This window comes from Dermacentor silvarum, chromosome 1 (assembly GCF_013339745.2).
Source record: "Dermacentor silvarum isolate Dsil-2018 chromosome 1, BIME_Dsil_1.4, whole genome shotgun sequence".
NCBI lineage: Eukaryota > Metazoa > Arthropoda > Arachnida > Ixodida > Ixodidae > Dermacentor > Dermacentor silvarum.
In genome coordinates this window covers 418,769,822-418,796,719 of record NC_051154.1, presented here as the reverse complement: position 1 = coordinate 418,796,719, position 26,898 = coordinate 418,769,822, and the positions used below count along the sequence as shown (strand labels likewise).

General features: G+C 46.4%; 1 protein-coding gene across 1 annotated transcript in view; it reads left to right on the top strand.

The window, feature by feature from the left end:
- The window catches only part of LOC119447504 (nose resistant to fluoxetine protein 6), a 515,692-nt gene that overhangs the window by 178,030 nt on the left and 310,764 nt on the right, over positions 1–26,898 (top strand). Inside the window, exon 3 of the mRNA XM_049660741.1 lies at positions 16,345–16,459. Within this exon, the coding sequence (XP_049516698.1) occupies positions 16,345–16,459 (115 nt within the window). The remainder of the gene's footprint in view (positions 1–16,344; positions 16,460–26,898) is intronic.

The following is a 26,898-nucleotide window of genomic DNA, read 5'->3' as shown; positions in this document are numbered from 1 at the left end:
GTATACCTACTGCCACAGAAGCTGAAGCTATTGCCAGAAGCTTTGAAGTAAGGTGCCGCCTCCCTCAAATATTTGGGGCAATCGACGGTACCCACATTCCTATCATGGCACCAAAGAAAGGATATCGTGACTTTGTGAACAGAAAAATGGGGACATCATACAATGTGCAGGCTGTAGTAGACGACCGAGGGCGGTAAGTTTCATTTCACCAAATATTCAGCTTTCTTTGTCTCTTGGGCGTTTTCTCCTGGTATACATGGGAGCCAGTTGCCTTTCCTCCCACAAGTTCGTTTGCAAGGACTGTATTAGCGCTGGCCAATTAATGTTAATGAATAGATTGCACACAGACAGTTCACTTGTAGGTTCTCATAGAAGTGTCCTTGTTGCTAGAAACCATATTCTTACCTTGTGTCTAACTATAGTGCACATGTATACGTTTCAGATTTCGCAGTGTTACCTGCAATGTCCCGGGAAGTGCACATGATGCATCCGTGTTGAGGCTGTCGACACGGTTCCAAAGGGGCGAGGAGCTGTTGCCAAGACAAGAAATCATGTTGAACGGCTGTTCAATCCCACTCATGCTATTGGGGGACCCTGCATATCCTGGTTTGCCTTGGATACTGCAGGGATACACTTCGTCATAAGGAAGGCTTTCAAAGGAGCAGGAGTCATTTAATGTGTACCACAGTAGCGGCCGCAATGTTGTGGAGCATGCCTTTGGAAGGCTAAAGGGGCGATGGAGAGTGCTACTGAAGCGAGCCGACATAAATTACAAATTTATGCCGACAGTCATAGTAGCTGCATGCATTTTGCACAATTTTTGTGAAGAGAGAGGAGAGACAGTCAGTGATGCGTGGATTGGTGATGTTAGGTCATCTGAGGATGAGCTTTACCAGCAGCCTTCAACCAGACCTCTGCACACAAGCTCTGTTAGTGAAGTGCGGGATTTCCTCTGCAATTTCTTGGCTGACAACTTTCCACTTCGGTTTGCATCGTGGTGAATTCTATCTTGTGAAGTTATGAAGACAGTCAAATGAAACAGTTTGAAGCACGGTTTTTCAAAGCGGTGTTTATTTGTCAAACGTACAACTTCCTCACTTCACTGTTTGTTGGAATCATTACTCGGGCTACTGCCTCGACCCTGAGGCTGTTGTGTAGAAAAGACATAAAGTCCTTATTGCTGGAGAGGCTGGCCAAACGAACAGGGAGGGCATCTGCCCAAATGGTGCTGCAGGCTGTCCAAATGCTGGCACACGCTGCCTCATCAATTGTGCGATCATGGCTTGGGTTCCTTGAAGGAATGATGCCGTAATTCCCGGCATTACTTCTTTAAAGTTATCATTTTCCTGTTGTAGCAGCTCTTTCTGCTGCTGAAACAGAACTTCGTTTTGTTGTTAAAGAAGTGCAGCTGCCCTTTGATGTTGCCGCTCTAGCAACTCGGGCAGCGCCAAGGTGCTGTTCCTGGCCCGCTTTGCTGGTGGCATGGTAGAGCCAGTGGTTGCTGCAAGAAACAGCGCACAACGGTAATCACCATGAACATAGGAAAACCTTCGTTTTTGGTGATGCTGTTGCATCACACGGCAAAGCAATTTCAAATTGCTGCATCCAAAACAATAACTGAAGTAGATCCCACGCACTGATGTTATGAAAACCATTATGCTGGTACCTGTCTACATAGCATTGTTTGGGATTATGCAAAGTACAATTGGGGAACCAATTTGTTTATGCAAGATATACCGCTATGCGTCGGCGTGTAAAGACAGCAGCAAGATGACACCGCTGACGTCACTTCTACTTTGGCCGTTAGATGCGAGCTTACCAAATGTTTATTGTTTGGTTCCACACGGGTACTGGACTAGCGTAGAAAAAGAAAACGTGGAGTGCAACATGATCAGCGGCTCCGTGTTATGCCATCACATGTACATATACAAACATTCCATGTGGTATGTGCACATGTATAAACATTAACTTGTGCTCTCTTCCCTCTGTGCCTGTAGAAACTGCACTACTCCATTGCTAAGAACACAGACTGTACCATTAAGAAAACATACTTACGACTTGAGCTCATTTCTGAGGTTTGGCTGCCACCAGGTAAATCGAGGCTATCAAAATGGGAACGCCTCTCGTCATCACTCTGACCTGAATTGAAAAAGATGGTGGTGTCACTGCATAACTCACCGTTAGAAATACATCTGCTCATTTCATTTATGTGTAAAACAACTCCTTTGCTCACATTCTCTTTTCTCAATTTCTTGCTCTGCTTTGCTAAAAGCCTAATTAATTGATTCTTGTTTTGCTGTTTCTGCTTCCATGTACATAAATAATGTATGCATGCATACATATTGCTTTTGCTGCCTGATCGTTAGCTCCTGTTTTTTAATATGTGACCCATTTTAAATTGCACAATAAAATACCAGTTTGCCAGTGATGCAAATGTCTTCAGTGTTTGCAATAAATGAAATCATGAAACTCGAGTTGCTTGTCTGAATGTTCAAGTGCCAAAAGATGGGAGATGACAACTTCATCAGGAGAATTTGTTTCATCCGGAGGACGCAGCTTTACTAGTTGTTGGTACTGGTTCACAGCACAGATTTGTACACTCGGTGCGCTTATGCCCACACTCGTTTTTAAAGTGAGCGGTGTTGAGCGCGTGGAAGTAGGTCGTGCGCGCAGCATCGCTCACAATTAGATATGTGGGGGATATATATATATATATATATATATATAATGAGCGTGTGTCCAGGAATTTCGCCTTGGCAGTCTTCATCGACTGGTCTTGCATTATCTTAAAATGGGGTGTAGCTTCGAATAAAACTGTGGACGCCAGAGTGCCGAGCTGGGAGGATGAACACTCGGGAGAGAAACAAAAATCCGTTCCACTTGTTTTACCTGTGTTGTCATCGTCGGCGATGCTGACAGCGTCACTGTCGAGGCCATATTGATGGGCCTCTACCATTGGACGGTGGCAGAGAATGGCGCTTTAATTCTTTATACCACCTCCATTTAGAAGGCGTCGCGCCGCCTAACGTTAATCTGTAGCTCTCTTTCCTAGCGAAAAAAGAAATTCTTTCGACACGTGAGTGTGAGTCTGGCAAAGCCTTTCAAAATATCACTGAGCTCAGCAAGACAACTTACCTTGTTGTATTTCCCTTTTAGATTTTTCCAGTGGGTACGCAGCTGTTGCCAGGTGCGTACATATCCAATCAGAGCCATCTCTTCTTGCACCTTTACGAAGTGAACTTGGTTTCTTTGGCGGCGCGAATCCAACAGCTCACCAATGTTTAATTCGGATATTATGGCAAGGAAAGCAGTGATTTCCTCTGTGGAAAAATAGGTTCGCGTAGGGAACGCTGCGGCGAGCGAAGCTGCCGTGGGGGACGCCATTTTGCTCCTGCTTCGGGCGCTGCTGTCTCGCAGCTGCACAAGCACCGCAGTCCCGTAGCTAATTCCTTCCCATAATTCCTAATGCGACGATCCTGCGTTTACATGCTCCGCGAGAGTCGACTCGCGCCCGCTAATCTATACCTTGCCTGTCGCATTAATGCGATGCGCCTTCCTAGCGCATTACCGCTGTTTACATGCATGCGATGCGCTAGAAATGCGATGCGATGCGACACTGTCGCATTCATGTAAACGGGCCTATAGCCACTGTCTTCTTTTCGTTGACCTTCATTGGCCAGACTTCACACCAAGAAGATATTTTGGTTAAAGCTCTGTTTAAGAGAGCCTGGTCGCGTGGACTGCATATTTCCTGATAAAGGATGCAGTCATCTGCAAATACCTTAATAGTAACCGGGAATGAAGAGTGATGTCATTTATGAATATTAAAAAAATTACACCATCTTTCCGTAGGGGAACCCTGAGTGGTATGCGAAGCAGCCATGGGGTGGACTGAAGTTCCCATTAGTTTTCAGATCGCCCTGTTCCCACTGTCGTTTCGTGGCAGCGGCTCGAACCCTCTTCTCCGCGGCGCTGTCCACGGCGCTGACATTGGCGTTGACGCTGGCGCTGTCCGTGGCACTCATCGCGGCGTTGCGGGAGGAGAATGAGAGGAGCGGAGCGCGCGCGCGCGTCATTATACCGCGAGCTACAGTGGCGCCCCCCCAGCGGAGTATGCAGCGCCTACCGTCGCGCCTCTAAGCTCAGCTGCTTCGCATTATCGCGCGGAGCAGCAGGTGTTGCCATTCGTTGCGCAATCCGGAGAGGAGAGGAGCGTCGCGGAGGAGAGGAGGAATGCCGAGAGGAGAGATAAGACAAGGAGAGGAGAGGAGGGGGAGGATGCGCATGCGCAGTGCTGGTGTGGACGCCGCACGGCGGATGGATGGAGCGAGGGAGGGAGAGAGTGATATAGCCCCGACCATAAGCTGTTTCGCATCTAAAAGAACAGTGGCCCAAGAACTGAACCTTGAGGGATTGCTGACTTCACCGATCGTGAATCGGAGCACACGTTGTCGATAGTAACAGTTTGATTTCGATACGAGAGGTAGGCCTCGATCCATTTTTCAGTATAGGTTTGAGTTTTGCCAGAAATTTGGGATGGGACACGCGATCAAACGCTTTTTCAAAGTCTAGGAATATCATGTCAATTTGACCTTGTTTAGAATAGCTGCAATATCATGAACAGTTTCCAGTAGCTGTGTGATAGTTGAGAGTCCTTTATGAAAGCTCTGTTGTCGGTCGTTGATTAGATGATTAGATGATGTGTTCTAAAACTTTTGCGCATGAGCACAGCAGGGAAATCGGTCTGTAGGAAGAAATGAGGGTAGTATTTGATGTTTTAGGTAAAGGAACAATTTTTGCAAATTTCCAATCACTCGGAAGTTCGCACTGAAAAAATGATCTTTGAAAAATAATGCACAAAAACTTAGAGCACCATTTGGCATACCTCACTAGAAATGCGTTAGGTATGCTATCTATACCAGGCGACTTTTTTGGATCGATATTAAGTAACAGCGAAAAGATTCCTTCCTCAGATATCGAGATGTCACTTATTGGTGGAATATTATGAGGTGTTTGGGGGCATGCCCTTGTACCATCATCACCGGTAAAGACTGAACAAAAGAATGCATTAAATGATTCCGCAATTAATTTGTGGCGGCACGGTGCGACGCCGCTTCTGCGCCTGCGCGCAGCGTCCACTGTACTAATACCAGCGTGATAAGAACACTCTCGCCCGACTGAAGACATAAACTGTGTGTGCTCCCGCAATAAGTTCAGTTGTTGTTGTTACGTCTTTCGTGTGGACGCATTAAAGTTATGCGTACCCACAACTTTGTTCGTAACAATAGTACGATTTATGCACATATTAAGGAAGCACTTCTTTCAAGGAGAAAAGTGCTGCCAGAATTTCGCTGGGGACGAAAGTAAGAAGTTCTCTAAAGTAGCGTTATAATAATAATCTTTGGCTTTTTTAATACTGTCTTTCAACTCTTTGCGCACGACACTGAGTTTCTGCATGCACGACGGGGATGGGTTCTGATGATGTTGTTTTCTTAGCTTTTTCGCTTTTCTTCCCAAGCGATCCATTGGCATAGTAGTCCACGGGCGAACATTTCTTATAATCTTTACTTTTGTTGGTACGAAGTCCTGAACGCATCACAGTACAAGGTTCTTAAAAAAACACCAAAGGGCGTCAACAGTAGAAGTGCTAGACTCAGAAAGCGTGGTAAATCGAGAAAAATGTAAGTCAAGTGTGTCTAGTATTTCTACGTCATTGGCACGCGAGAAGACCAAGACCACTCGCTCTTCCCGCTTTGTTTTTGTCACTTCATTCAGTTTAACGCCCATGCACACCGATTTGTGGTCTGATATTCCATCAACCACATCGATACCCGACACATGGCGTAACATGCCACTGTTAACGAAAAAAAGATCCAGGGTTGAGGCAGTAGTGTTTTGGATGGGGGTGGGTAGCTTAACCAGTTGGGTTAAATCATGGTAAAGGATTATATCAACTAAGCGTTTAGCTCCATTTGTAGACGCTATAGGGAAATCCGTATCCCATGTGACTGAAGGGACATTGAAATCACCGCCAAGTATTTTGTTGCTGGAGTAGCCACGGACGGCGCAAAGAAATTCATTAAGTTTATCAAAGAATGTTTCATCTGTGCCTGGTGGGTGGTAAAAACCGCCGACTAGGAACTTCAAACCACCTGGGTCTACCCTCACGATAACACATTCGAGATATGGTATATCGGCCAGTCTTTCAACTTTTAAGGTTTCCTTAAAAAATATTGCTACTCCGACGCCTCGACATTTCCTGTCCTTGCGGTAGACCCGGTATCCCTGGGGCGTGATTTCGTCGTCGTCAATCTCGGTGTGAAGCTAGGTTTCAGTAATTATCAATAGATGAGGCTGATAAGTTAATATGACACTCTCTAAATCATCGCTTCTTGCTAGCATTAATTAAACGAGCATTATTATTTAAACATCGGAAGTGCTTGCCATTGTTACCGTTTCATTTATTTAGGAATTCCTCTGGTAGCTGGTGTGTGCGCACCGGCCATTTCACACTGAAATTCATCTAATGTTAGTAATCGATTGTCAATCTTAATTTTATCATGTACGAGTTTTAGCTTTGTACCATATTTCCTAATTTCTGAGGTACTGTTCCAGAGTAGTTTCCTCACGTGGCTAGTGGTTGCAGAAAAATATTCGGATATAGAGATTCCCTTCCCTTTCAATTTGTAGCAATTTTTAGGACGTTAACTTTTTCCCTGTGATCATTGAATTTCACGATCACTGGTCATCCTTTACCGCGCTGCTTTCTCCCTAGACTATGAATCCGTTCGACTGAGTTAACGTTCACGTCTAGAGTATGTTTGAACACATTATCAACTACGCTATCCATGAGGTCATCAGAGGCGTCATCTTTCTTTTTCGGTATGCCGAACACAACAAGGTTAATACGTCTACTTCGGTCCTCCAAATCAACGAGCTTACTTTCCAAGTCACGAACTGTCGTTTCAAGACTAGTAAATTTATCGCTGAAGCCTTTAATCGTCACAGAAGTTTCCTCGACAGTTTTTAATTGCGACTCAATGTCATCAAGCCTTTTTTGGATATTGTTCTGACCTTCAAGCAACTGTGATAACAATTCGAAATTCGAGGGCCCTGGGTTGGGCTCAACGTCCCCACATAGTATCAGCAAAGACAGGAACACTTGTTGAATGCTACAATACAGGGTGAACAGGCTACGTGGGCACGCCAGCTGGACTAAGTAAGGATTGCTACAGTTAACAGATGATACTTTGTTACTAACCTGCACGTAAAAAAGAAACGGCTTGAACATGGTGCCACAGGAGGACCTGCCGACGTGCCCACTGAAAGATTCCGGGGATGGCAGGCGTCTTATATCCACTTGAGGTGACGTCGATGGCGCTGGAATGCATCTAATTAACGGAATCTATTTGTATGACTTTCTTTCTGATGACTCCTGGTTGTCTATTTACAGTTTCGATTATCCTGTACTTGGTTGCCAACTTCTTTGACCTCTTCCTCCATTCGGTGTCCACGCTATTCATGTGCAGATACTTGTGCACTTTAGCCGCCCATTTATTTTCATCCATGTTACTGAGCGTTTCTCCAAAACTAATTTTGCTTTGTGCTTCTTTGACTTCAAAAGAGGCCCAACCCATGTCACCCTGCACTAGAGCACTGCACAGGCTCGGGCTTACTCGAAAGCCCAGGCCCGGCCCGGCCCACGTGCCAGGCCGGGCCGGGTAGGGCAGTTCTTTCACGGGCTCGGGCTGGGATCGGGTGCGGCATGTGCTTTTCGACCCGGGCCCGGGATGGGCTCTGGTTTTTTGACGCGGGCCCGTGCCGGGCTCGGACTTTCTGGTGGTGTGCATGTAACCTGGAGCGAGTTATCCTCGCGCGTCTCGACTCTGAAAAACATGCCTTTTTCGGTCTTGGGCCGGGTTCGGGCCGGTTTCGGGCCGGTTTCGGGCCGGTTTCAAGTCGGGCTCGGGCCTAAGGTAAAGGGGTGGCGGGCCGGGCCGGGCGGGTAACGTAGATTATTGCCCGGGCTCGGGTCTCGCCATAAAGCGGGCTCGGGCAGGCAGTCCAACGTAAAAACTAGCCCGGGCTGAAAAATTGGCCCGTGCAGTGCCTCATTTGTCACCCTGTCACTGCCTCATTTGTGGTATTACCGTGGGCTCCCAAAGCCAACCGGCCTACTGATCTTTCGTTAACTTCCAAACCCGACAATATATCCGATTTTAAGCACAGAATGGTATTTACGAATGTTATCGCTGGCACCATTACTCCTTTCCAGATTCCACGCACCACCTCACACTTATTGTAGCCCCACAGTGCTCTGTGCTTCATTATTGCTGCATTCCGCTTCCCCTTTAATTTCAGATTATCTTGGTGGTTGCTTGAGTAATTCTTTCTTTCGTTTATGTGTACGCCGAGGTACTTATATTGCTTCACTATGGGTATTACTTGCTGTTGAATTGACACCACGAAGTTACTCGTCTCTTCATTCAAGATCATAATTCCTGCTTTCTCTGTGCTAAACTTAAGGCCTAGATTTGTCGCTGCATTGCCACAGATATTCGCAAGTAGCTGTAAATCATTTCTACTGCCTGCTAGTAGCACAATGTCATCTGCGTACATCAGTCCAGGGACCTTCTGTTGCACCATTTGTCCATTACGCATGTAGGATAAATCAAAACCTAATTCATTTTTCCAGTCGTCTATCTATACCCTTAACGTAAAGCGTGAACAACAATGGTGACAGAGGACATCCTTGCTTCAATCCTTTGTGAATTCCCACCATTTCATTACCTTTTCGACCTTCCCATACAACTTGTACTTGGTTGTCTCTACATATCTCCCTCAGCAGCTCCACGAAATCGTCATCTATGCCTTCGTGCTGAAGAATATCCCATAACAATTCCCTGTCTACGTTGTCATAAGTTCCTTTGATATCTAGAAATAAAATTGATAAAGGTCTTTTCTGAGCTACTGAAATCTCCTTGTACTGAGTTAGTACAAAAATATTATTCTCTAAGCGTCTGCCTGGCCTGAACCCATTCTGCAGTTCCCCCAATACATCGTTTGTCTCCACCCACTTCGACAGTTGTAATTTTATGGCTTGCATTGCCATTCTATATATCACCGACGTTACTGTAACTGGCCTGTACGAGCTCGTCTTATCCTTATCTCCTTTGCCTTTGTAGATGAGGCTCATCTTGCTTTCACGCCATCCAGCTGGAATTTTATTTGTTCTAATCACTTGCTTTATGGCATTAGTCAGCAGTGCCTTGCTTTTTGGACCGAGGTTTTTGATTAGCTGTATTGGGATTTCATCGAGTATTGCTGCCGTGTTATTAGACACATCTTCTGCTGCCTTTTTTTCAATAAAAGCTTTCTACGGTAAAATTTGATATCTCAGACCTCTCTCCTGTTGCTGGATCTGTTGTCTGAACTACGCTTTTTCTAATGCCGAAGTTATCCCTAATAACGTCTTTGATGTACCGCAGCGCATCGTCTCCTTCGTAGATGTTACCGTCTTCATGCCTTATAGCCGCTTGCGAGTTTTTAGTAGGCTCCGAGTGCTTTTATATGGTTCCAGAGTCTTTTTGGGGCGCCTTTGTCTCTTTAGGGAATGCTATGCATCCAACGTTCACTTACGCATTTAATATTCTCTTGCACGAGCTCACTCGCCACCCTTTTCTTTTCTCGGTATGTATTCCATCTAAGGAGCACCTCTTCTTGTAATCAAAACTTTTTGGCTTCTGGATGAACCCTAGATGCCTCTTTACGCTCTTCTATAGCTTGTTTCATTTCCTTGTTCCACGACTTACGCGGTTTCCTCTTTCCAATCCAACAATTGTTTTGCCGTGTCTGCCTTATTTCATGCTCCATAACGTCCACCAGTTCCTCATATTCCCAGACTGCTGTAGGAAAAGCCTCAATTTTCTTCTCTATGTTTTTTGTAATCTGTTATTTGCTCTTCATTCATTTTTAAAAATTATGAGGCTATTGGTTCGTGTTCTGCGCGGGTATCTCTCCCAAACTTTAATGCTAAACGTTTATGATCGCTTCCCAGGCTATTTCTTCCATTTTCGTCTATTATCATTTGGTCGAGTTGTTCGTAGACCATTTCTGAGACTAAGGCGTAGTCGATACATGATTGCCTGTTTCCGCATTGCCACTTTTCCTGTCCATGACACTTGTTCTCCCTGTTAACTACTATAAGGTTCTGTTCATCACACAGATCCAGCACTAGAGAGCGTTGTAATCATTATATCTGTCTAAATCGTCCATGTGTGCTTTCATATCTCCCACTAATATCACCTGGCTCGATTTACTGTACTCATTAATATCGATTCTAATGCAATCAACCGATTCCTTATTTTTTTCGCTGCTATCACTACATGACCATAGGTAAGCTACTCCCAGCCACGTCTTTTTACCTTGCCGTGTGCCGCTAATCCATGAATGCTCTTTACATGTCTCGTTTACCCTTTGCCACTTCAGACCTCGCCTAATTAGTACGCCTACGCCTCCGTCTTTCCTTGACCCGGTCATTCTGTTGCACCCTTCCCATACAAAATTGTCAATAACAGGCGGCTGCTCCAAATCTCGTAGATGCGTTTCGGTCAAGGTGTACACGCTAATTGCTTCATCATTCAGCTGCGTTTGAATTTCCAGCCATTTTTCCTGCTTGCGACCAACCTGCATGTTAATGTAGCAAATTTTACCTTCTCGATTCTTATCCTTTCTGCCTTTCGCTACGTTCAATACTTAATCCTGCTTCCTGATTGCCTGGGGCCTGCCTAAACTAAAGCTCGCGCCGCGAATCGACGTCCGACCGGTGTTGCTACACTTTCACTAAAATGTATCCCACCGTCAGACGTTATCCCATTGCATCGGGGATGGCGCCGCCACCCATCGACAAACTTTGGAGATAGACGCACGGCATATGACCTCTGAGATCTCGCACGCCATGATCGACAGCTTGTACGGCTTGTGCCGATTTCGCCGTGTACAAGTAAAACGGGCTTCCGGCTTTCATTGCGCTGCCTCTCGCACTTTGCGGACGCAAAGCATGGCAAATAGATAGAATCACTCCGGTGCACTAGGTATGCCAAATTTAACGCGCAATCGAATAGCATCCCGCACGTAAACTACGTTATCACGCTATACTAAAACTCGCTTTCTCTTAAGTTAGGTTGCGGAACGGTAGCACTGGTTCGCTTAACCCCGCTATTACGCTAACGTTAAACTTAAACTGTGTAATATAATACGCGACGCCGGTTGTTGTGACGCCGTCCTCAGGTATGAGACACCGGGCCAGCTGCGTTATCTTGTACAATATGCCCAGAACGCTCCTGTTCATAAGGTTGTTGGTACAAGTGTGAGACCGTGTGAAACATCTTGTCCACTAATTTTGATATTTGCGTGATGTGGCATCAGCTGCAAAATTTTGGAGAATATTTCAACGTCCCGCTAGCCGCTTAACGACTACAAAATTATGTGCCTCATTTGCTTCAGCAAGTCGTCTTACTTTTTGTACAACAGTGCTATAAACCAAAGTACAGATGGTACGTCAAACAGTTCGGCTATTGTCTGCAGCGTTGCGCTATCTGTCTACACGTAAATCAATATCGTATGTATGCATATGTGATAGAGCACCATTATCAACTCTCCTTTTTATCAATGTCGTCCACGGAGAATTTGATACACTGTATCTAAAGTATTCATTTGCCAGACTATTATACATTTTCAGAGTTGTGCAATTGACTCAGGAGTCTGTCTGTAAATTTTGCCTTTATGTATGTCTATCTGATAGTGTAAATTATTTTGGCCTTGTTGGTTCATGACGTTCGGGTTGTATAGCGCAGTGGGGACGACCACAAAAAGAACTAGAAGACGACAAACTAGGCGGAAACTGCCAACAGAGCACAATTTTATACCCTCGCACAAGCGTACCAAATAGGCTTTTATACGCCCTCACAAGCGTATAGAATACGCTTTTATATCTCGCACAAGCCAGGGTGTATCAAATTGTGCTCTGTTGTAGGATGCGCCTCGTGTGTCGTCTTGTCCTTCTTTTCGCGGTCTTCGCTGTATAATCCCATCTCACACTACTTCTAAATGTCTGTCGTAGGCGAGGCTGAACGCTGCGCGGGCACCATAGAGCTGGGCGTTCAAATCAGGAACACCCAAACACCAAACACCCCGTAGAATTTGGTGCATAAAAGGGTGTCTTTATTTCTTACCAGAGCTGTGGTAACCTGTAGTAATGATAACAACGCACCCCATGTCTGCATGTCTCACCAGTGAAACTTATGCATTGTTTACGTGTTCTATGCGTGAATGTTTATGCAGCTTCCACAGATTTTTTTTTACCTAGTGTTAATCCGAGAAAGCGATGCTGCTTCACAGTGTTGAAGAATTCCATTTCCCCGGAAAAATGGTTCATCTTTAGTAAAGCTGGATAATTTGTAAAAACAACTGCAATTTGCACCAGGTTGTGGCACATTGCTTGGAATATGGTCACTCTTTTGTAGCACAAAAACGATAAAGAAAACATCTTCACAGTGGCGCACATGACGAAAATCGCGAAATTGCAATGTTTTGTTTTTGACAAGTTTCTCACGCTCACTGTGTGTGCGACTCGTTCTGAAGTAGTTCTCTGTAAGCGATACAAAACGGCGCGTTTATCCGAAGCAATTTTGTTCTTTCTTACGAGGAAAAGGCAGTACTGGAGTTTTAAAAGATAGAACTCTGTCCTTCAGGAAGTTGTTCATTTTGTTAACCCTTTCGTGTGAATTCATTTGGTGCTCACTTACACTTGAGCCAGGAGCCCATCGTAAGTAGAAACGTACTCATCATAAACGGAAATCTACAACCCAGACGAAATTCATGGGGGTAAATCCGCCATAGTGAAAAAAAAATACAGAAAGAAAGACAGAAAATGCTTAGCCCACCAAATGGCATTGGTACAATATAGTACTAGAAGATAAACTTGGACGAGTTGGTGGGAATTCATGTTTAGCGCTGGATAGACAAGGACACAGGCAAAGAAGAACAAGACACTGGCGCTGACTCATAACTGAATTTGATTTCGGGGAAAATCCACATTTATAAACCCTGGCTGACAGGGCAATTATAAAGCGATTGTACATGCGCGGCAGTAGCCGTTAGGGTGACGTGTCGAATCACACGAGGCATGAACAATAGCGTCATCAAAACAAATAAAAACCAATAGACGACTATCTTTGTCAAACTTAAGCTGCTGTGAAACACTTACTTGCAAAATTTTAGCTATTTATTACTAAGAGTTTCTTCTTTCTGGGATTTTACGTGCCAAAACCAGTTCTGATTATGAGGCACGCCGTATTGGAGGGCTCCGGATTAATGTTAACCACCTGGGGTTCTTTAGTGTGCTTAATACTAAGAGCTACACATGGCTTACTAACATTATTTCCCCTTCCCTATCGATATGATAAGCTGCCTAGTAGTTTGATCTTTATGCGTGAACAAACAATCAGTGTTTATTTCTATCCGTCGGCACCCACACTCTCTACTTGAACCTGCAAGCGCAAACTCCCCGTACTTTTTAATGATGAGATGCGGTCCTTTATTGTAATGTTCAGACATCGGCCGGTCTGGCCCACCTAAACCTTCCGGCATGACAGTGGTAACCTGTACACGACAGCAGATCTGCATCGAACGTATCTATTTCTTGACTTCTCGGAACAAAAACTGCATTCCCTACTACGGCCCGACAATTTTTTATTCAAACGGGAACAAGTCGTGACCAGTTTGTTCGGAGCGCACAAGACCACACTGTGGCAGGCAACCTACTAGTAACATTCTTCAAGCAATGCGAAAAACTTGTGCAAATATGGCACCACCACCGATTTTTTTTAACGCGATAACCTTAAGGGCCCCGTGTGGCAGAAAATCCGGCGTCAGCGAGGGTGTCGGTGTAAATGTCGGCGTCCGTGGCGGAAAAAATGAATCCCGACCGGCTGCGCAGGCCCTCCGCGTGGCTTAAGGTGTTAGCGAAGAAGAAAATCATTTCGAACCACCCCAACCGCGTAACCTGCTTGTGTTACGTGGTGCAGGGTTTTGGTGAACAAAAAGTGAATTTCTCACAGTGAAATCCGCCAGAAAAATGTTAAAGTACCACTTAACCACAACCTACAGACATGGCGGCGTCGAATTGTAATTTGAATGTACGAGAAAACATAATTCTGTTACAAGAAAACTCAAAGACAAACCCATTTTCCAGCATTTCTACCATACCAACGCGACGCGCTCGGGTAATTTACTTGCGAAAATGCTATCCAGATGGCGCTCGCATCCTCGGCAGGTCAAATTGGGACTTCACCTGCCTAATGCGTTTTGGACACGCGCGCGCGTCGGTGCAATAGCAAACAATTATTAAAATAAAAAAACAAGGTGCTAGGGCCTTCACATTTTAATATAATACGACTTATATTGCCCCTGGAAAAACTTCTTCCAAGAAATGCACTTCTGTTTAAAAGTGAAGCCAACTTTAAGGGGATCCATGTAAGCTTGGTCTTTGTAAGCTGGCTTTCCCACGTTCTGTGTTGCGGTGAAGCCCACTGAAACAAAAATGCGATGGCAACGGGGCCCGATAACGCTATCGCGTTCCACTCTTAAAGGCGAAGCTTAAGCGTCTTCCAATTTTTTCATTACGTGCGGGATCTTTTGATTTAGTTTTTTTCCTTATCAGCACCCTTTACCCACTTAATGGCTACTGCCGTGCATGTACAATCGCTTTATAGTTGCCCTGTGGGCCAAGGTTTCTAAATGTGAATTTTCCTTGAAATAAAATTCACTTGTGAGTCAGCGCCAGTGTCGTGTTTTTCTTTGCCTGTGTCCTTGTCTATGCAGCCCTGGTACTATATAGGATGGAAGACTGGGCAACTTGTAACGCATCTGTTATAGCAGGTGTAGTAAACCGCGTAAACACAGAAAGTAAAAGGCGCGATCCATCTCGCCTTTTTCTCTGTACATTGCTTACTGCGCACTCCTACTTTAAACTCATGTTAAACACTGTATAGTCATGCCCTGTAGATTTTGCCGTAGTTTGTTTGAAAATGCCTTTTCAAAAAAAAACATCAAAAAATTTCTTTTTATCACATTCAGATTTCTGCGGATTCACATTATTTTACGAAAAGAATTGGGTTTTCACCTAAGCCGAATGAAATTTTTGTAATTTGTTCGGAGCCATTGTGCGTGCATTCGAAGCCGAGACCAAAAGTATCGGTTCCCAGAAAGCACGCAATTTCACTCCCAGCATGCATAGGTATTCGTTTATTAAATTTGGTGTTAGAAGACACTTCTAGGAGGTGCTCATTAGTGGTTTGGAATTAGGTAAAATTTTCACTAGAGGGCTGTGCAGCGTTTGGTGATCTGGCCTGTATAATTGCGCGCTTTATTTCGCTAGTCGTTTGTTTGTCTTTTGGAGCTCAGACCAGTCAATATACAATAGTTAGGAGAAAGTTGTATTTCTGGACTAATCGCAAAGCTCAACGCACAATGTTTCCACTATAGTCCTTAGAGAACAAATATACATTAAAGGAACGCGGCTACAGGGGACAGAAAACAAGAAAAATGAGGGCGAGATGCAGCTAAGGTAGGCCACAGCTAAGAGCCTAGTGGATTTTAGGCATATCAGATCTTGTTGATTTCAAATCTTGAACCTTGCTTTTCTCCACACTTTATTTTGGACAACCTCTTCTCACGCGAACAATCTTAACATGTTTCCTGATTCACATTTGCGTACAAATTTTATGTACCATTTCTTTATACACAGACATGTGCAATGAACCAAAATGGAATGAAACGTGGAGTAAAGTTTTAAAATACCGGCAATTTCTTGGATAAAAGTTTGCAATGCGCCTGCAACGTTTTATTTTTATTCTTCTGAAGACAATACCCTTCTGTCTAGAGATGTGGCAATGACCAGACCTCTTTTGCACGGAAATTCCGCACACCTTGATTCCTTGTCTTAACTAACGTTCCCTTCCGGTCCAAATTAGCACAGTCTTTCAGCGGCCTCATCTGGCCAGGAGGCCGAAAGCTAACAGACCTTTCTACTGCTCTCCAGTATGGGCTGTGGCCACGGATATGCCCAGACATGTGCGACACAAATACACGTAGTGCACAGTCGTTTACCCTCTCGCTCGCATTTCACGTAGCACATCAACCGGTGTACCCCATAGTTAAATTCGCAGCGGTGGCAGGCCGACGATGGCCCAGTTTGTTTTTCCTCGCACTCAACATGCGATCGCAGTGACACCAACTACTCGTTTACAATCTGTACTTATTCTTCATATTCTTTCCGCACAGGCAATCAAGGAGACCCTCGATGTGTCTTGGGGACTGTACACCACCAGACTCCGAATGGGCGTCTGTGTACCGGATCAGTGCTCGCCTCCCGAGATACACAGGATGCTCCAGGCAGGTACGTCCTCAGCATGCGTGGAAGTCATCCAACGTAACAACTGTAGCAACCATAGCGTTTGACCATCAGCTTTTTGTTTTAATTTAGAGGCATTTTAGAGAATGGACATTTCTTGCTATCTTTCGCGCAATAATGAAAAAAACAAAATCGACTAGGCCCCATCAACAGACGGCGTCTTGGCACTAGAGCAACCCCTGCCACCCACTGGTGGCGCCCGAGACCCGAGCGCGCCGCACTCGTAGATGATTTCCTGCGCTTGCGCTCCCCATGGAGACGTTCCACCGTGCTCAAAGGAGTTGGGTAACTGCTGCCCGAGTCTCTTCACGCCATTTCTCGACGGTCGTCGAACGCAAAGGGGAGGGGGCCATAACTAGGCAAGCCTGAAATGTCTCCAACAAATTGCACAAGTCTAGGCTTTACAACTCCTCATCCGCAATAGTTTGTTTATTTACACTCTAGTGCACAAGCACGCGGACGGCGAAAGAAACAGACGAGACATAGCGCTAAATAACAACTGAGTGTTTATTGCACGAGAGCAGATATACAGGGTGTTTCATTTTAGCTGCACGAAATTTTTAAAAATTGCCTGTGGCAAATAGTATGATTGTAATCCTTGATCTAAACTACTCGATGAGGCGGCCAGTTTCGAGATAATAATTTTCAAAGTGTCCGACGAAATCCATGGGCGTTCGAGTTAAGTGTGTGCTTCAATGCATAAAACAGCGTTTTGCGCAAAAAGGTAAATGGAACGCCCATGCATTTCATCGGACACTTTGAAAATGAATATCTGGAAACTGGTTCAGTCCTGAGAATTCGTTCCAAGGCGATACACTTTCCAAACTCAACGGCTATAATTCGTAGATTGAGAGATGTGCAGCAAAATAATTAATGAAAATGTTATATTAGCGTAAATATGTTAATTATTTAACTAGGCGTTTTGATTTCTCGTGGAAGTAATGGCTGCCTCATCGAGTAGTTTAGATCAAGAATTATAACTATGCTATCTTCCACAGGCAATTTTAAACAATTACCCTGCATATATCGCCGCACAAAAGAAAGGGCGAAGGCATGACACACAAACAAATCAACCCAGCATGTTCAAGTGACACAGGTGGCTAACGCGACACAAACAATATTTCTTTCTCGGGTATGGAGACTGACGGGCAACTAACACAATTCTTGTTCATAATTTCTGCGGCTTCTACTTTTTCTCTTCTTCTTCTTTATGGGGTTTCACGTGCCAAAACCAGTTCTGATTATGAGGCACGCTGTAGTGGAGGGCTCAGGATTAATTTTCACTACCTGGGGTTCTTTAACGTGCACTACAACGCACGCACACGGGCGTTTTTGCATTTCGCCTCCATCGAAATGCGTCCGCCGCGGCCGGGATTCAATCCCACAACCTCGTGCTCAGCAGCGCAACGCCTTAGCCACCCCGGCGGGTTCTACTATTTCTCTGGTCAGGGTTTCTGGCCAGCGAATGAGTGCGGTCAAACACAGCTTGTGCCAGGCACGGCAAGGTTCCCTGATCAGGCTAGTTGCTCACGTAATCGCTCGTTGATGCCCGTCTGCCCCACATACACAGTCCAACGGTCCTTCAACACACCAAACAAACAAGCGTCTTGTCGCAACGACGAGGCTTGCGTCATCAGACGCCATCAGTTTGATAAATAAATGCCGCGAACCCTTGAGCAGGGCAGGCCATGTAACGCGTAGGATGGATAACCGGTGGACCATTAGGGATACAGAATGGATACCAAGAGAAGGGAAGCGCAGTCGAGGTCGGCAGAAAACCAGATGGGATGATGAAGTTAGGAAATTTGCAGGCGCAAGTTGGAATACGCTAGCGCAAGACAGGGGTAATTGGAGATCGCAGGGAGAGGCCTTCGTCCTGCAGTGGACATAAAATATAGGCTGATGATGATGATGATGATGATGACCTTTGAGCAAAATACTGGTGGCTGGGCCTACGTGGGGCGGAGGATTTCTGCCTTTAGCTTCGTCATCCGAGACCATCTTTGTGCCTGAAACCATTCGAAACAAAAAGAATGAAATGACACTCACTGGGCTACAATTAGCAAGTTGTAATATGTGCCGAAAATATTTCATTAAAAAGGTAATAAGTCAGTTTTTGTTAATTAGCTGACTAGGTATTGCGAGTAATGTCCGCCGCTTCGCGTAATTCAGCTCAAGGACTACAATTGTGCTATCGGCCACAGGCGATTTTTCAAAATTCCTTATGGTCTAAAAAGCAGTATAAGTATTAATGCTATATAACACGTTTTCGTTAGATGCGGTTTTACCTAGGTTTCCAGATGACATTGTCCTATTCAGCCACAATGAGGACGAATTACAACAAATGATTGAGGACCTTAATCGAGAAAGTGTAAGAGTGGGTCTGAAGGTTTCAGACCCACTCTTATCGCCAGTCAGCCTCTAGAGTCTGTAAAGGAGCACGTTTATCTAGGTCAATTACGCATAGGGGACCCTGATCATGAGAACAAAATTTACAGACGAATAAAATTGGGTTGGAGTGCATTCGGCAGGCATTTCCAAATCCTGACTTGAAAAGCATTTCCAAATCCTGACTTGAAAAGGAAAGTCCGTTGAAAAGAAAAGTGTACAATTATTGCATTCTACCAGTGCTAACATATGGGGCAGAAACTTTGAAGTTCCCAAAGAAACTCGAGAGCAAGTTAAGGACAGCAGAAAGAGCAATGGAACGAAAAATGTTAGGCGTAACGTTAAGAGACAGGAAGGTAGCGGTGTGGATCAGAGAGCAAACGGGGATAACCAATGTTCTAATTAACATTAAGAGAGAAAAAAATTAGCTGGGCAGGCCATGTAACGCATAGGGTAGATAACCGATGGAATATTAGAGTTACAGATTGGGTGACAAGAGAAGGGAAGCGCGGTCGAGGACGGCAGAAAACTAGGTGATGAAATTTGCATGTAGAAATCAGCTAGCGAAAGACAGAGGTAACTGGAGATCGCAGTGGACATGAGACTAGGATGGTTATGATGACGATGTGTGAGAAATACTAAAGTTAGGAATAAGCTGCGCGAAGTGTAACAGGTGATTTCGAGTTTGGGGCCAGCAGGTGCACCGTTTCAACCCCAACCTAGGTTTTCTGTCGCCGTTGCAAATTCCCTCTTCGCCGGTAGCAGACTAAAATTGTGGGGTTTTATGTGCCAAAAGCACCATCTGATTATGAGGGACGCCGTAGTGGGGGACTCCGGAATTATTTGGACCACATAGGGTTCTTAAAGGTACACCTGATTTCGTATTCCTCCCCCATCTAAATGCGGCCGCCGTGGCAGGGATTTGATCCCGCCACCTTGTGCTTAGCAGCCCAACACTATATAGCCACTAAGCAACTGCAGCGTGTGGCAGCAGATTGGAGCGCACCACCTCAGGTGAATCTCTCTGCTTTTCGTGCACATAAAATCTCCCTTTAAACATATAGTGAACTTTAACAGCCTATTCAAAGAGCAACTGCGAACAATTGCTGAAATAGCATGTTTTTGAACTCGTGCAGCCACAGGACACCATCGGCAGGGAAAGGAAGATACTGAAAAAGTCGCAGTTTCCCCGAAAGAGCGAAGCATTGATAGCGATAGTAAAGTATAGTACAACCACACGAAGCAAGGTTGGTACTTTGTCAGACATATAAATTGCTATAAAGATTCGCTTAGTAATGAAGTTAACAAGCATTATGTCACGCGTGCACGGGCACACATGAACAGATCTAACTCTAGAACCGCGAACACTAGCTGTTACAGCGCTGGCGTGACGAAGAGCTGCAGCAGCGCCGAGCGAACCGTCCTTCGTGCTGCCTCTCGCTTCAACGAGAACTACAATCGCGAGGACACGGCGCAAACGAAACCATCACGTGCGCCTAGACCACCCCCACGCTCAACCGCGCCATTCGCAGCCGCGGCTTAACTAGAGGGATGGCGCAGCGCAGACTACTGGGACACAAGCCTTAGCTTCTGTCCACGAGAAAGACAGCGCTACTTGCAACTGAAAGCTTATTCGAAAGGTTAGATACTATATAAACCCGACATGTTTTATGTCGTCACACGTCATCATATAGAGCAGGTAAAAACGGAGAATATCAATCAGGAGTTATCACGCCAAAACTACCTTGTGTAATGTCACATCTAAATAAGCCCCTTCAGACAACGTTACTAGACAAGGTTCAATTTTCAAACTAATTAACTAATTATTTAAATAATTGATAAATAATTGAAATTCTAGGGGCATGTGGTTATGCCCCTACAAATGCATATACTTCATACAACGATAGGACGCAACACATCAAGGAAACAATACAGGTGAAAGGAAAGAGCGTCACTCGCAACTAACTTTATTCCGAGAAACCATCGCAATATATAGCTGAGCTAACACATGCGCGGCAAGGTTCCACGTATCACCCCACCCAGATGAGTCAATAAGAATCATGTGCTAGGTTAAAAAGCATCTAAAAAATTCAAACTTGGCGCCGCGCAACACCACTGACGTATCGCTAATGCAGATATCTTTTTTTTTTTTCTTTTTATGCCTCGAGCATTTCTCGTGCCAGCACCTCGTTGCTTCTACCCAGAATGCTGATCTCCTTAAATCTTGCGTTACATTTACATGCTTTGCAGTGCGCAGGTAAATGTGTTGAAAGGTTATTCTTAATGGAAAGTGCATGCTCTCTCGCTCTGTCGTTAACACATCGACCCGTTTGGCCGATGTAAACCCTGCCACAGCTGTGCGGAATTTCTTAAACCACACCCACCGCACAAGTGACGTCGGGATTTACATGCCTCTTGCCACATATAGGCTGGTTGGGTGCTTTGGAAATCCGCGGGCACAGGCCTGACAGCTTCCTTGGTGCAGAGAGGACCACTGGGACATTGTACCTATTCGCTACCTTCTTAAGGTTGTGCGCAACCTTATGTACGTAGGGTACAACTATTGGCCTTGTTTCCATCGGTTGCCGTTCCTTCTTTTTTCCTTTTAATTTTTGAAGGAGTGTTTCAGCTTTTTAAACTAGCACATGATTCTTATTGACTCATCTGGGTGGGGTGATACGTGGAACCTTGCCGCGCATGTGTTAGCTCAGGTATATATTGCGATGCTTTCTCGGAATAAAGTTAGTTGCGAGTGACGCTCTTTCCTTTCACCTGTACTTTTTCCTTGATGTGTTGCGTCCAATCGTTGTATGAAGAATGTACCAACTAGCCCAACAACAAGTTTTATTAAAATGCATATACCTATAATAATGCGAAATGATATTGTCGCAAGATGCGAAAAACGGCACACAGAACGACGGTGGTGCGACAGCAAACAGAGGCTCTATATTGAAGGCCCAGCAATAATTGTCCGCGCCAACTTTAACTTCTTCGGCGAGAGAGATGCTTGCGCTCGTGTCCATCCCTTCATTGTCTTCTTTAGTCGTGACATTGCCTCCCTTCTAAGAAAGCATCGTCCCGATGCTTTATCGTGACGACGCCAGGATCTTTCCACGCGTACGCTGCAGTGATTTCATTCGGACAAATAAGGCTTCATCCGGACGACGTGCACAATCTCCGGTGTATGCCGTCGACGCCTTGAGGAATGTGGACTATCGGAAACGACTTCATAGTTGACATCAGAGAGACGTCGTATGACTTTATACGGACCGAAGTACCGCCGCAGTAGTTTCTCTGAAAGGCCACGATGGCGAACGGGAGTCCAGACCCAAACTCTCTCTCCAGGCTCGTAGGAGACTCTTCGGTGGCGAAGGTTATAGCGCCCTGCATCGTACTCCTGCTGCCGACGAATACGTATGCGTGCAAGTTGTCGGGCTTCTTCAGCACGCTGAGTGATGTAGTCAGCATCAGTTTCGACGCCATCGCATCCATGTTCATGCGGCAACATTGCGTCGAGCATGGTTGTGACATCGCGACCGTGGAGAAGGCGGAACGGTGTCATCCTCGTTGTTTCCTGCTGAGCCGTATTGTATGCAAAGGTGACATATGGCAATATCTCGTCCCAGTTTTTATGCTCCACATCAACATACATGCAAAGCATATCCGCAAGTGTCTTATTGAGGCGCTCCGTGAGTCCGTTCGTTTGCGGATGGTACGCCGTTGCCTGCCGATGAGATGTGCCACTAAGTCTTAAAACTGTGCCCAATAGCTCGGCTGTGAATGCAGTTCCTCTGTCAGTTATTAATACTGTGGGGGCGCCATGTCTCAGTACAACATTCTCTATAAAAAATCGAGCTGCTTCACTGGCCGTTCCCCGCGGCAGGGCTTTGGTTTCGGCGTAGCGCGTTAGATAGTCCGTGGCTACGATAATCCATCGGTGTCCCGTAGCAGAAGTTGGAAATGGGCCTAGCAGATCCATTCCGACTTGTGCAAATGGAGTTCTGGGTACTTCGATGGGATGGAGGAAGCCTGCTGGTTTGACGGCTGGCACTTTCCGCCGTTGGCAATCAAGGCATGTACGGACGTACTGTTGAACGGTCGCCGTCAATCTTGGCCAGTAATACTTTTGTCTCACTCTGTAAAGCGTTCGTGTGAAGCCCAAATGGCCGGATGTTGCTTCATCATGGCATGCCTGCAATATTTCATTCCTGAGAGATGGTGGGACGACGAGCAAGTAGGGGCTGCCGTTCGGAGAAAAGTTCACTTTATAGAGGACGTCGTTGCGTAAGCAAAACGATGGAACTCCTCTTCCAAAGCGTTTTGGCAGAGTGGAAGTGCGACCCTCCAGGAAGCTAATAATGGGCTCCAATTCTGGGTCTTCGCGTTGCTGCTGTGCAAGCGTAGTCGTGTTGACAACGGCAACAAACGCTGTAGCGTCGTCATCTTCTGTACTTGCAGGTTCGAATGGGGCACGAGAAAGGCAGTCGGCGTCCGTATGCCGCTTTCCTGACTTGTACACAATAGTCATGTCGAACTCTTGAAGTTTAAGGCTCCAGCGTGCCAATCGTCCTGATGGGTCTTTTAAGTTCGTCAGCCAGCAAAGTGAGTGGTGGTCACTGACGACAGCAAACGAGCGGCCGTACAAATATGGGCGAAATTTGATCACCGCCCAAACCACCGCAAGACACTCTTTTTCTGTGGTGGAATAATTTTCCTCTGTGCGGGAAAGGCTTCTACTTGCATAAGCTATTACTTTTTCAGCGCCGTCTTGCCACTGCACAAGTACAGCTCCTAAGCCGATATTGCTGGCATCGGTGTGAACTGCTGTCGGGGCGTCTTCATCGAAGTGTCCCAGGACCGGTGGATTTTGAAGGCGTTGCCGTAGCTCGTCGAATGCTTTCTGCTGATCTTCATCCCATACGAATGCTACGTCTTCTCTGGTGAGGCGTGTCAACGGCGACGCAATGCGTGAAAAGTTCTGAATAAAACGCCGGTAATATGCGCATAAGCCTAAAAAGCGTCTCACTGCCTTTTTGTCGGATGGCACAGGAAAATGTTCCACGGCAGCTATCTTTTCCGGATCAGGCCGTACCCCATCATTACTGACAACATGGCCTAGAAAAAGAAGCTCTTCGAAGCCAAAATGGCATTTTTCCGGCTTAAGCGTGAGACCGGCGGACCGTATGGCTTGAAAAACAGCACGTAGTCGCCTCAAGTGCTCGTCAAATGTCGCAGAGAATACAATCACATCGTCTAGATATACTAAGCACGTTTGCCACTTGAGGCCTGATAAAACGGTGTCCATTAGCCGCTGAAATGTTGCCGGCGCGGAGCACAAGCCGAAGGGAAGTACCCTAAATTCATAGAGGCCATCAGGTGTCACGAATGCTGTTTTCTCGCGGTCTCTTTCATCTACTTCTATTTGCCAATAGCCGCTCCTTAGATCCATCGACGAGAAATAGCGTGCATGCCGTAGTCTATCAAGAGAATCGTCTATGCGGGGTAGCGGGTAAACGTCCTTCTTAGTGACCTGGTTGAGTTTGCGGTAGTCGACGCAGAAGCGCAAGCTGCCATCCTTCTTCTTGACTAACACTACCGGGGATGCCCAAGGACTTTTCGACGGCTGGATAATGTCATCTTGGAGCATTTTCTGTACCTGGTTTTCTATCGCTTCGCGTTCTCGCGCTGCCACCCGGTATGGGTTTTGCCGTATTGGTCTGGCCGTTTCGTCTGTAATAATTCGATGTTTGGTCAGTGGCGTCTGGCCAACTTTGGACGTCGAAGAGAAACAGTTCCGAAACTCATCAATAAGCTCGAGGAGTCTTTCTTTCTGTTTAGGTAGCAAACTTGGGCCGACATCAACGGATAGAGGCACGTTCGGCAGACCGGGGGAATCGTCTTGTTCAACAGTCATGCAGTCGGTAACCTCATTCAGCTCTTCCACGTACGCGACTGCCATACCTCTTGTAAGATGCCGGCGTTCAGGACTAAAGTTTGTTAGTAGGACGTCCGTCTGTCCGCGAGTGATGTCAACTACACCTCTTGCAACTGATACGCCATGACTAAACAGCAGACCAGGAATTTGTTCGGCGATCATGCTGGAGCACCTTGGCGAGTCGCATGTTACAGGCACAAGAGCGCTTGAGTGCGGAGGGATGGTCACATCGTCTTCGAAGATACGTAAATGCTCACGTCGCTGATCGACACAGGGTACGGCCAAATCTGCATTCATCCAAAACGTGACCGACCTGTCCGGAATGTTTATAATAGCGCCGTATTCGTGCAGAAAATCCATTCCCAGTATCACGTCTCTGCAGCACTCCAGCAATATAACGAAAGTTGCAACAAACGTCGAGTTACCAATATCAATTCTGGCTGTGCATTTGCCTGTAGGGATCATCAATTGACCTCCCGCCGTTCTTATGTGGGGACCAGTCCATGACGTCTTGACTTTATTAAGGTTATCGGAGAGTTTCTGGCTAATTATTGAGAAATCGGCCCCAGTATCTACTAACGCGGTTACTGGGTGTCCGTCTATGAAAACAGCGAGGTCGGCACTTACGACTTCCCTTGGGGTCGGCAGAGGCATATTGTCCGATTGCACAGATAGTGTTGGGGGTGTTGAAGCATTTTGACGGTCGGCAACCTCCCCCCCAAAGGTCGCTTCTGTTAGTTTCCCCGACGAGGGCTTGGGGACCTGCCGCCCCTGACTACATCGGCGTAACTGCGACCTTGCGGCGAAGAGCTCGGTGCAGGTGACGGAGAGCGGGTTCGACGAGTGAACGGATGTCCTTGTGGAGCAACATCGTCACCGTAGCGCCTGTTTTCGAAGCGAACTCGAGGAAAGGTGGGTGGAAAGCTCTGGTATCCGGGGTCATGATACGGGCAAAAGCGGTAAACGTGGCCGGCTTCTCCACAATGAAAGCACAAAGGACGGCGGTCGACGGTGCGCTACATTTCCGTCCTGCGAACAAATGGTCGACTTGTGGGCGTCCTCTGCGGCCAAGCTGTAGTTGTCTGCGGAGGGAAGTAGGCCGATGTTTCCACAGGTACACTAGGTTGCGTGGTCAGTGGCTGCGCGTTGTACGGCGGGGATGCCGGCTCGTTGAAAGCACGAGCCATTGGTTGTGAGTTGTAGGCTGCTGCTGGAGGAGGACGATGAACAGCCGATGCGTAGTTCAGAGACCGTTGGTCTGGTAGGGATTCGGGCAACGAGAATGCCTGCCTGATTTCTTGTCGCACAACCTCTGCTACAGAAGCCCCGACTGACGCCTGCGGGGTCACAAGGAGGTTGCGAATCTCTTCACGAACAACCTCCCGGATGAGCTCACGAAGCTCATTGCCGGCAGCCAGAGCAGAAACGTTGCTCGAGGCGTTGCCTGGGCGATCGAAGGGTCGGCAACGTTGTTGCAGTGCTCGTTCGATGGACGTAGCTTCCGAGATGAATTCCGCAACGGTTGTCGGTGGGTTGCGAAGAAGACCGGCGAAAAGTTGTTCCTTGACGCCTCGCATCAGATGGCGGATTTTCTTTGCTTCCGGCATCTCTGGGTCAGCGCGGCGGAACAGGCGTGTCATGTCCTCCGCAAACATGGCGACGCTCTCATTCGGTTTCTGGATGCGCAACTCGATTAGTTGGTGGGCAGAATCGCGACGATCGTTGTTTGCGAAGGTGGTGGAAAGCTGCTGTCGAAACTCATTCCAGGAAGTCAGTGTGGCTTCCCGGTTCTCGTACCACGTACGAGCGCTGTCCGCCAGAGCGAAGTAGACGCGTGAGAGTTTTTCTTCTGCAGTCCACCGATTCGCCTTGGCGACTCGCTCGTATTGCGCGAGCCAATCTTCGACGTCCTCGTAAACATCACCATGGAATGTCTCGGGAGTCTGAGGATGCTGCAGAGTCACCTGAGAAGGTCCTGCTGTTGCCATATCGTTAGGTAGAGGTCCGGTTGGTGGGGAGTTGTCCAAGAAGATTACCTCCGGGCTGAGGCCCCGCAGTCGGCGACTGTAGCGGTGGACAGGAGTGTCCACTGGAGGAACTG